The sequence below is a fragment of the Carassius auratus genome, chromosome 22 (genome assembly GCF_003368295.1).
Source record: "Carassius auratus strain Wakin chromosome 22, ASM336829v1, whole genome shotgun sequence".
Taxonomy (NCBI): domain Eukaryota; kingdom Metazoa; phylum Chordata; class Actinopteri; order Cypriniformes; family Cyprinidae; genus Carassius; species Carassius auratus.
The window spans coordinates 15,124,508-15,135,344 of record NC_039264.1 but is presented as its reverse complement, the minus strand read 5'-3'; the positions used below and the strand labels follow the sequence as shown (position 1 = coordinate 15,135,344).

Sequence of the window (10,837 nt, the reverse complement as noted above, 5' to 3'; positions counted from 1 at the left end):
CTTATTTAATTTCTTAGCTATTCCAAAGTAAATAAATAAAGTAACATATATAAGCCTAAAAGGCTGGTGGCTTTTTATTTTTTCATTCCAATTAATTCCTGAAAATCAAGCTTTGAAAAATATTTTTTGATACACATTTTCTCATTGAATATTGAATATTCTGAACTGAGATACTGAAAGATTCCAGGATGAAGCTGGAGTTTTCTCACCATCATGACAGATTAAGATCAGATTGCAGTTTCTTGTTCTCCAACAGATCCAACTGTTAAATAAACAAAACAAAACAATCAAGCATTTAATTGAACAGCTATGTATGTTTTTTCTCTCTATATGTTTATTGGTTTTATGAACTACCTACCATCATCCTTTAACTATGTTTAAACAAATTTGACTAGAAAAGACCAAACAAATCATGTCTTTTGTCAGTGACGAAATAAATTTATTGTAGAGTAAAAGATAAACCGTAGAAGTAAGACAGATTCAGTTTAACTGATTTGTATTACAGCAATTTTCACAATTGATGCTGTTTCAAAGCAACTTTAGTGAGCACCTTACAAACCCAAAGCATGACAAGCTGCACAGTATTAATGATAACCAGATTAAAGCAATAAGCCCCAAGCTCCGCTTCGCACCGTGCCTAAAAACACACATTAGCTGTTATAAATTCACTGTAAACCATGGCGTCATGGGGTTTATTGCTTTTATGCAGGTTATTCCATAAGGTAAGGTTTCACAGAATAAAACGGAGTAAATAAAGTGTAATTTATACACTTAAATATAAGAAAAAAATATATACAAATAAACATAAGTAAGGGATAATCAATGGCTAGCTGTGCATCAAATGATTTGAATGCATGATGTGGAGGCGAAGAACCACCCGACATGCAGCAGATTGTAGAATTGTAGAAGTAATCCATGCCCATATTTATATATAAATAAATCTTAAATCAAAGTGAACATGTCTGCTCAGAAGAGAATCACAATAATAATAATATATATAATATATATTTATTTGTGTTTCAAAAATGAGCAAATTAGAGTTTGTATGGGTTTGGAACAACATGGGAGAGAATAAATTATGACCATTTTCTTTAGTTTTGTGAACTAACACTTTAAAGACCAGCCCTCCACGCACATGAAAATTTGTGAGGTATGTGAATGTCATGTTGTTTTAATGTTTCAATAAAGAAGCAGCTTTCTGAAAGCAATATATTTATTTAAACAATATTCCATGCCCTCACACTAGTGCTGCCATGATAGCATTCTAGAGTGTTGTGACAGAGACATTAAACAACCACACAAAGTGTTGAAATTATAAAACAAACTATTTACCTCTCATTACGTTGTGAATACACCTCTACCTGAAAATGGATAGATTTGAATTTACGTTTTTCTCTTTTTTTTTCTATGAATGCTGGTCAAAGAGGAGAATGTCCATTCCCCTAAACTGATGCAACAGTGGTTTTAAAGGAGGACACTGCCCTGGATGATGTAGAAGATATCACATGCTGTGGTGATGGGGCTTCTTCATAACTACATCAGTAATCTTAAAGAGATCATAAAAATTGGCAGAGATTCTGATTTGTAATCATGGACTATGAAACAAAGTGTATAATCTGTAAAAACTAAAAGTTAAGTGGTTGTTCTGTTTACACTGTGTCATTCATACACATGCTAACATTCTTTCACACAAATGTTTTTGATAAATGTTATAATATCATTGTTAATGTTGTGGTTTATTTACCGTCAAGCCAGAATAATTTGTAAAAAACTATTAACTTATAGTACAACTATTTTATAATAGTTTTTTGTATAATATTTGTAAAGATAGATAGATATAAGCTTAAATAGTATATCAGCAGGTTGGCTTTCTAATGACCAATTTAGTGCTTAACTGGATATAATGATTATAATGTAATAAATCAGACAGATATTAACCTCTCATCCTGCAGCGTTTGAAAATCAGCACGACTGTCACAAGCAGATATGGACAAACTGCCAGTACAGAAGTGAGTGTGTGGAGGACAGAGATCTGAGATCCTGAATGAGACACTGAAGAAGAGACACACAAGCAATTTATCAGGCACCATATCTGAACGAAGAAATAAATGAACTCACAGTTTGATTGACTCTCACCTGTGATTGAGATCCAGCTCTTGGGTGACTCTCCTTTCTCTGGGAGTTTGCAGGAGTAGAAACCTTGGTGTGACCTTGAGACAGTAGAGATGATCATATCTGTAGTTTGACTCTGGATGAGTGACCCATCTTTATAGAATTCAGCTCTGAGGTTTGGTGAGGTTGTATTTTGATCTAAACAGCGTAGAGTCAGAGTTTCTCCTTCAGTCACAGGATGAACAGGACTCTCCAGAATCACACCAGCTACAGAAACAGAGCAAACATCAACTGATGAATAGTAAGATTATAGTCAGACTATATCAATGTCACACACAGAAGACAACGGAGACAGATGTTAGTTCGAAACTAGGACAGTTTTTGAAAGTATGGGAATATCTGGCAAATGAGAGATGAATGGCAGTCCAGGGAAAAGCCACAGACACACAGACACACTCCATAGCCACCAGATGTAGAAAGGGAGTTGGTTTTCCAAAGTACCCACTTGACGATGACGAGAGAATCTTCCAAGAGAGGCAACAGAGAATCAGGTTTAGTCAGCACATGTACTCAAGGTAACATAGACGAGACCGGACAAATTAGAAGTCAGGTGTTTGTGATCTGGGATAATTGGTTGTGACTGCAGGAAGACCTGGTACATCTGTGACAGTACCACTACCCCCGAGGGTCCACTACTGAGAACCGCTGAGATCTCTGACATCGAGGAGGACAGAATCTGGGTCTGGGTTTGGGTTTACCAGGGTGGGCAAGATAAAAGTTCCGCAGGAGCTCTGGATCGAGGATGTCACCGAAATCCTCCCAGTCTACCAGGTACTCCAACCGTCCAAACTGATGCCTTGAGTCCAGGAGCTGCCGGACGGTGTAGATGGTGGCTTCCTCGTCGAGAGAGGGGCTTCTTTACCAGGTCCTGTGGGAGAAACTGAAGTGACAGGTGAGTGATATGGCTTGAGTTGTGAAACATGAAATGCAGGGTGAATCCGGTAGTGTGGAGGAAGATGGAGCTTAAAGGCTACCGGATTGACATCCTTGGCGATGACAAACGGTCCAATGAACTTGGAACTCAGCTTCCGGCAGGGCAGGCGAAGACGGATGTTCTGTGTCAATAGCCAGACCTTGTCCCCAACTTTGAAGTTAGGTGTCAGTGCACGTCTGGCGCCCACCTGCCGCTCATGGTGACAAACAGCTGCTGGAGATGATGGTGTGTTTAGTCTCAGACCCTCTCGCTCTCTCAGAACCAGTGCTGAACGGATGTAATGAAAGGGGGGTGAGGCTGGTGGTTCTGTGCTTACTCAGCCCATGGCAGGAACTGGCTCCAAGAGTCCTGGTGGCTTTGGCAGAAGGTTCGGAGGAAGCGACCCACTTCCTGGATCTCACTCTCTGTCTGGCCATTGGTCTGGGGGTGATAGCCTGAGGAGAGAATTATGGTCACATCAAGAAGTTTAAAGAATGATTTCCACACTCAACAGATGAACTGTGGGCCTCTATCTGATACAATGTCCTCAGGGATGCCGAAATATCTGAAAACATTTTGGAATAAAAAAGTTCAGCACTTTCCATGGCAGTTGGCGACCCCTTAACGGGTCTCAGTCTCAGCATCTTCGAAAATCGGTCCACCACCACGATGTGTCATATCGAGTCCATGGCGAAGTCCACTCCGAGATGTGACCAAGTACGATGGGGGTTAGGAAGAGGACAAAGTTTTCCAGATGTTTAGAAGTTTTCACCACCGCACAGTACTTACACCCCCCCCCCCAACCCCCACGAACCTTCTGATGTCCTCTGCCATGTTGGGGCACCAGAAGTGATGTTTTAGCAGTGAGAGGGTTTGATGGATGCCGGGATGACCGGTACCTGGAGAGACATGAGCTTTGGTTATTAGCGGTGTCCGATGTTGCAAGGGTACATACTGTCACAGTGTCTGGTTTGTGTTCCCTGGGTAACCACTAGATGTCCTCTTTCCCCACGATCTCTGTCTAATCATTGCACTCAGCTGTCACTGGTCATTAATCATTGCACTCAGCCAATTCCCCATTAGCATTGTCATTTCCCTGTGTATTTATACCGTCTGTTTTAGTATGTGTCACGGAGTCCTTGTAAATTATCACGCCACTTCTAGCCCTGTTCTTGCCCAATTGTTTTGTGTCTGTTTATGTTTGTATTGCTACTTTGGTTTTGACCCCTGCCTGGACTGGATTACGATTTGGATTACCTCAATAAAGACTTACTTGCACTTGGATCTCTCTCTCCCTGTGTTTTCTGGATCGCGATTGTGACAGAAGGACTCTGTCACACACAGATTCAGCAGTATGTCTTTTGATGTTTCTTCCCCAGCCACCGAGCGGAAGAGAAAGAGTCAGTTTGAGGGAACCCGCCTGGTCGTGTTTCGTCAGACCAGGGGAGGTCGCAGAGGAGTGAGTGGTCGAGAGGAGGTTCAGCATCGCTCTCCACCATGGCCCCCTTTCGACCCGGGGCTCGTGTGGGACAGATCGGAGCCAACATCTCACCGGACGTCATGCGGACGAAGAAGGGAGAGGAAGCGCACGTCTGCCGAGTCAGCACCACTGCCCATGATTGCCGCCAGCCCAGCGCCACAGCACAAGATGGCCGTCAGCCCAGAGCCACTGCGGCGAATGGCCGCCGGCCCAGCACCACTGCCCAGGATGGCCACCAGGCAAGATGGATGCCAGCACAGCGCCACAGCACAAAGTGGTCACCAGCCCAGCACTACGATGCAAGATGGCCGCCAGACCAGCGCCATTGCCCAAGATGGCCGCTGAAACATTTTTGGATTATTTCTCTATGCTGTCCAAAATCCTAGATATTCCCAGGAGTGTTCACGTCACGTCTGCTGATCCGGAGACTGTTCACGTCACGTCTGCTGATCCAGAGACTGTTCACGTCACGTCTGCTGAGCCAGCGCCACAGTAGAAGATGGCCACCAACCCAGTGCAACTGCACAAGGTGGCCGCCAGCCCAGAGCCACTGCAGAGGATGGCAGCTACAGTGGGCTTTCCAGAGTCAAGTCAGGTCCCCGTTGACTTTCCGGAATCGAGTCAGGTCCTTGTTGACGTTCTGGAGTCGAGTCAGGTTCCCGTGGACCCTCCAGAGTCGAGTCAGGTTCCCATTGACCCTCCAGAGTCGAGTCAGGTTCCAGTGGACCCTCCAGAGTCGAGTCAGGTTCCCGTTGACCCTCCAGAGTTGAGTCAGGTTCCCGTTGACCCTCCAGAGTCGAGTCAGGTTCCCGTTGACTCTCCAGAGTCAAGCCAGGTGCTCGTGGACCCTCCAGAGTCAGGGTTAGTCACCGCTGACCTTCCAGAGTCAGGGCTAGTCACCGTTGACCTTCCAGAGTCAGGGCTTGTCACCGATGACCTTCCAGAATTCATGGACAAAGGCACCAGTGTTCTTCATGGGCAAGGTCAAGTCACCGACTATCTTCATGGACAAAGGCAAGTTACCATTGATCTTCATGAACAAATGCAAGTCACCAATGATCTTCATGAGCAGGGTCAAGTCAACATTGATCTTCTGGAATCCAGTCTATACACCATGGGATTACCAGAGCCTCCCCACATCTCTGCTGAACTACCAGAACCTCTCCACATCTCTGCTGAACTACTAGAGTCTCTCCTCGCCTATGCGCAACTTTGGGGAGCAGGCTTATTTCATGTAAACAGGATTAGATCACTTCTTTTCAACCAGAACTGATACTCAAAATATGTTTGCTACCACCGCTACTTTATTACAAGAGTATCGCTCTGATCCAGGAACAATAATTTAAAATAATAATCATTAAAAAAAGTATTTACAAATTATATAAAAATGCTGTGTAGTCCATAACAGCCTACTATAGACACAGCCAGTTTTACTCACTGAAATATTTATTTGTCATAAAATTATTACTTCATAATTGTATTAGAGTCTTACACACATGCTATACAGATAATAGAGTCGTGCATTATTTTGAGTGATGACTGCTATTATAAGAGTGGCTTGATGGAGTGCAGGAGATTCAGATAACATTGGATTGACCCTAAGAAACTTTCATTAATGCTGACACGTAACAAATCTATCCAAATATAAAATGAAATGAATAGATAATTTCTACATTGAAATAAATATGTAAAGACTGCACAACTATTATAAATTGTGAATCTAAATAATTGGGAATCATGAAAAAAATTCTTATAAAATAAAAACATATATACTATCATATATACACACTAACATATATATTATCTGTTTCATATATCTATTATAACATTTATGTAGTTTTGTTTGCTTGGCTGTTTCCTTATAAAAGTCCAGAAATTTGTCAAGTTTTTTGTCGGGTGTCATTTTAAATTATATGACCAGCCAATCACTGCACTGCTGATCATGGTTTTGAGTATCGATACATATGCCCTTTTAAGCCAACACATGAACGCACAATTATCTCAGATAAGTCAATTCAGCAATATTAATCTTACACAACATGTGTGTGCGAAGAACCCAATTAGCCGGATCATGATTAGCACGATTATATCATCTTCTTGGATGTGTCATTTGATCTCGGATGTAATAAGAGATGTATGAAGAACGGGCCCCTGGGGCCTGTACCATGAAGCTGGATTAAGTGGCTAGCCAGCTATGTTTCAGCTTAGTTTCCGCCAACCCTGGGTTTTAGGTACTATGAAAGTAGCTCAGCTTTAATCGGTGTTCGTTGCCATGGTATCTTACGCTGCACGGCCAACCTGCTCCGGGGGGGGGCTATGTTCTGGATTCAAGATCTCAGACTGAAGGTGAACCAATCAGATGTGAGATTATTGACACATGTCTGACACAAAGTCACTCCAGTTTATCTTGCTCCAAATTAAAGGTCACTTATGCTTAAAAAAAATAGAATTCTAGCTTTAATGCCCGATTGTTTTGTGTCTGTTTATGTTTGTATTGCTACTTTGGTTTTGACCCCTGCCTGGACTGGATTACGATTTGGATTACCCCAATAAAGACTTGCACTTGGATCTGTTTCTCCCTGTGTTTTCTGGATCGCGATCGTGACACATACTTGAGACCATCTGTACAACCCGGCAGAGCATTCGGCGTGTCAGGGAGGATGTCTCATCACCACACTCTATGGGACAGACGAACACCTTTTTGGACAGGATGGCTTTGGGAGGTGAGTTGTCATCCTTGGAGGAAAACAGTCTATACAGGGCATCTGCCTTACAGATCTTAAAACCCAGGCAATACAATATGGTAAAATTAAAATGGGTGAATAAGAGGGCCCACCTGGCTTGTCGGGGGTTTAGCCTCTTTGCCTTGTGTAGATACTGCAGGTTCTTATGATTGGTCAGTACCGCAAATGGATAACGTACACCCTCAAGCAAGAGAGCCAGTTTGATTGCTAACAGCTCACGATTTCCGATATCGTAATTCTTCTCTGCCGGGTTGAACTTGTAGGAGTAGTAAGCACAAGGAAGAAGATGGGACGGGTTCCCGTGCTGCTGGGAAAGGACAGCTCCGACACCTGTAGAGGAGGCATCGACTTTGACAATGAAAGACTTGTTAGGATCAGGATGAGTTAGAACAGGTGCCTTGCAGAAAGCTATCTTCAGCATATTAAATGCCGTATCCGCTTCGTCACTCCAGTTCAAATGTTTGGGCTTACCCTTTAATGCAGACATCAGTGGGGTGACAATAACATTGAAGTTCTTGATGAATCTGCGGTAAAAGTTGGCAAACCCTAGCAATTTTTAAAGATCTTTCACTGTAGTTGGTTTCGGCCAGTTCTTAATGCTGTCGACCTTCCCCTCATCCATACTCACTCCGCAATTGGACACATCATAGCCAAGGAATTTAATCATGGATTTATGGAACTCACATTTCTCAGCTGTGATAAAGAGGGTGTGTTGACGTAGCTGTTCCAATACTTCCTTCACATGCTGGGTATGAGCAACAGGAATAAATAAGAATGTCATCAATGTAGATAATTACAAAGCGTTTTAACAGGTCACGAAATATGGTATGGTCTTGGAACATTGACTGTGCATTGACAAGGCCATATGGAATCACTAAATATTCCCAGTGGCCAGTAGGGTTCACCAAAGCCATCTTACACTCGTCACAATCACGTATTCTGATTAGATTATAGGCACTGCGTAAATCTAACTTTGAAATATGTTAGCTCCATGGAGCTGTTCTAGTGCTGCTGGGATGAGGGGAAGAGGATAGCGAAACTTTTTGGTGATGGTGTTTAACCCTCTGTAGTCAATGCAGAGTCAAAGTCCTCCATCCTTTTTTGCCACAAAGAAGAATGGAGAAGCAGCAGGGGTACCCTCGATATGAGTGAAAATAAGGACCATTCTGATGCCAAATGGAAACGGCCCAGTGGAGCGCCTTCCCAGTAAGTAATGAAATTAAAAAGGACAATTTTCCTTCGTTTTGTGGGATAATTAGATGCATTTCAAAATTCAATTCACACTGAAGTAGGAAACCCTTACACTCAGCTGCTTCACCAGAAAACGGAGTTGGGTTGGCCATAGGGACTGTGGTTACGGTAACCCAACTTGTAGCAGTGATGGTGGCATGTTGTGTCTGTATTAGCTCTTGGCGTAGCATGTCTACCAGGTTCTGGAATTGGTCCAAATCCGGTTGAGACATAGTTTTTGGTCCGGTCTTCTGTCACACACAGAAGACAATGGAGACAGATGTTAATTCGAAACTAGGACAGTTTATTGAAAGTATGGGAATATCTGGCAAATGAGAGATGAATGGCAGTCCAGGGAAAAGCCTCAGGCACACAGACAACTCCAGAGCCAGCAGATGTAGAAAGGGAGTTGGTTTTCCAATGTATCCACTTGATGACGACGAGAGAATCCTCCAAGAGGCAAGAGAGAGTCAGGTTTAGTCCACACATGTCCTCAAGGTAACATAGACGAGATCGGACAGTGTCTTTGTGTTTGTGGCTGTCTTTTATAGTGAGTGCGTGATGACGAGTGACAAGTGCTGCAAATAAGAAGTCATGTGATTGTGATATGGGATATTTGGTTGTGAGTGCAGGAGGACCTGGCAAATCCGTGAAAATCAACAACAACAATAATAATAAAAATAATAATAATGTATTTTATTTAAAGGTGCCTTTCAGAACACTCAGGAACACCTTACAAATATATTATAATCATAAAATACAGGACAGCAATACAAACAATTGTCATTTAGGAATACGTTTTTGTGGATGATTGAATTAAGATCACCATCCAGCTACAGTATTTAAATCCAAAACATGAGGGCTTTGTGAAATAAATAAATACAGAAACACATACTCACAGTGTACAGTGATATTAACAGGATGACTTTTCTCTCCAGATTCAGACTCACACCAGTACACTCCAGTGTCCTCTGTGAAGGTGTCTCTGATTGTACAAGTAGATCCTGTTTGTGATCCTCTGTGTAATGATGAACAATATTTCAGCCACCAACTGTCTGTGTATCTTCTCACTGCCCATCCAGTAGAGTTACTCTTGTCCTCACAGCTCAGAGAGAGAGAGACAGATGTGAAGTGTTGAGTTCTGCTGGGACTGACCATCAGAGAGACTGGAGGAGAAACACCTGAGAAGACAATCACAGATACAATTCAGAAATCAAGGCAAGACAGTTTATTGATAAAAAAACTTTAAACAACTTTAATTGTTTCAAAGCAGCTGTTTAGAAAATATAGTATCAAGTCATAGTATCAGAAAATTTATATTTAAAACTTCATTAACAAAATTACACCTTAATATATTTGTCATTATGCCATCAGCAGCAAACCAAAAAAAAAACCTCCATAAGATGTTAATATTGGAGAAAAAACCCTGAAATAAACTAGACCCAACTCAAGGATCAGTTCTTATTTGTCTGTACAGTGTGAACCTAGTAGTGTTTATAGTTAACAGAGTTTGCTGTATATTAATTTGCTAAAATATAATAAGAAGAGAGAAATTAATCAAACTGTACAGTTATTGATAAAGAGTTTATATGGTTCATTCTGTAAAATGTGTTGATATGCACATCGAGAGTCCTGTGTTGTTGGTAAAGTGCCTCCTAGAATCAATGTGTGGTCAATCATACAAATATTAAAAATTAATTTCATGAAAATAATTTCATAAAGCACTATTTAATAAATAGGTCAGATTATATATATTTTTTATTACACCTATTTGATTATTTTCCATTAAGTAAATTTATGTAAGTAACACTTTTGAGCCAAAGTAGTTATATTTTAGTTTTTCATGACAGTTTTCCACCATCAGAATTAAACGTTTTACATGTGTGCTGCTAAAGCTGCTTTTTTTTTGTTTAGTTTGGTTTATTTAGACCCTGCTAGTAGATGCAGTAACTACACCTGAGAGAAGAAGCATCTTTCTCCATTTACACCATGGCAGGATAACATTTCAAGACACACAAAAAGATCAATATCAAATTACCAGAGTGTCACTCATTCTGTGGTTCAGTTTGAACTCACCAGTGACCCATATTAACTGTGTGTTGCTGTACTGTGTGGAATAGGCTGGTTTTCCTCTCTCTGCTGTGCACACATAAAATCCTGTGTGTTTTAGAGCAGCAGAACTGACAGTGTAGTTTCCTCCAGCTCCTCTTCTGCTATCTGAGAGCAGATGATAACCATTGCTGTAGACTGTATAAAGTGAAAAACTGCAGTTACCTCAAGAAATGAGCAGACATTTTT

At 41.5% G+C, this 10,837-nt stretch overlaps 1 protein-coding gene across 1 annotated transcript; it reads right to left on the bottom strand.

Moving 5' to 3' along the window:
- Window positions 1–211: 211 nt before the first annotated feature.
- Window positions 212–10,833, bottom strand: LOC113040504 (low affinity immunoglobulin gamma Fc region receptor III-like). The gene is made up of 6 exons (XM_026198829.1): window positions 10,814–10,833; window positions 10,616–10,779; window positions 9,439–9,720; window positions 2,137–2,379; window positions 1,997–2,052; window positions 212–262 (listed from the first exon to the last, which is right to left on the bottom strand). Exons 1-6 carry the CDS (start codon window positions 10,831–10,833, stop codon window positions 212–214), a joined length of 816 nt encoding a protein of 271 aa, XP_026054614.1.
- Window positions 10,834–10,837: the final 4 nt, after the last annotated feature.

Bases quoted from the DNA above. Each gene is read 5' to 3' on its own strand.
- LOC113040504 (XM_026198829.1), bottom strand. From the start codon at position 10,833: ATGTCTGCTCATTTCTTGAG. The intron at 2,380-9,438 runs GTGAGTATGTGT...CTGTTTCTGTAG, and splicing joins TGTTAATATCACTGTACACT to CTGGTGTGATTCTGGAGAGT. The intron at 263-1,996 runs GTTTGTCCATAT...TTTATTTAACAG, and splicing joins CACTCACTTCTGTACTGGCA to TTGGATCTGTTGGAGAACAA.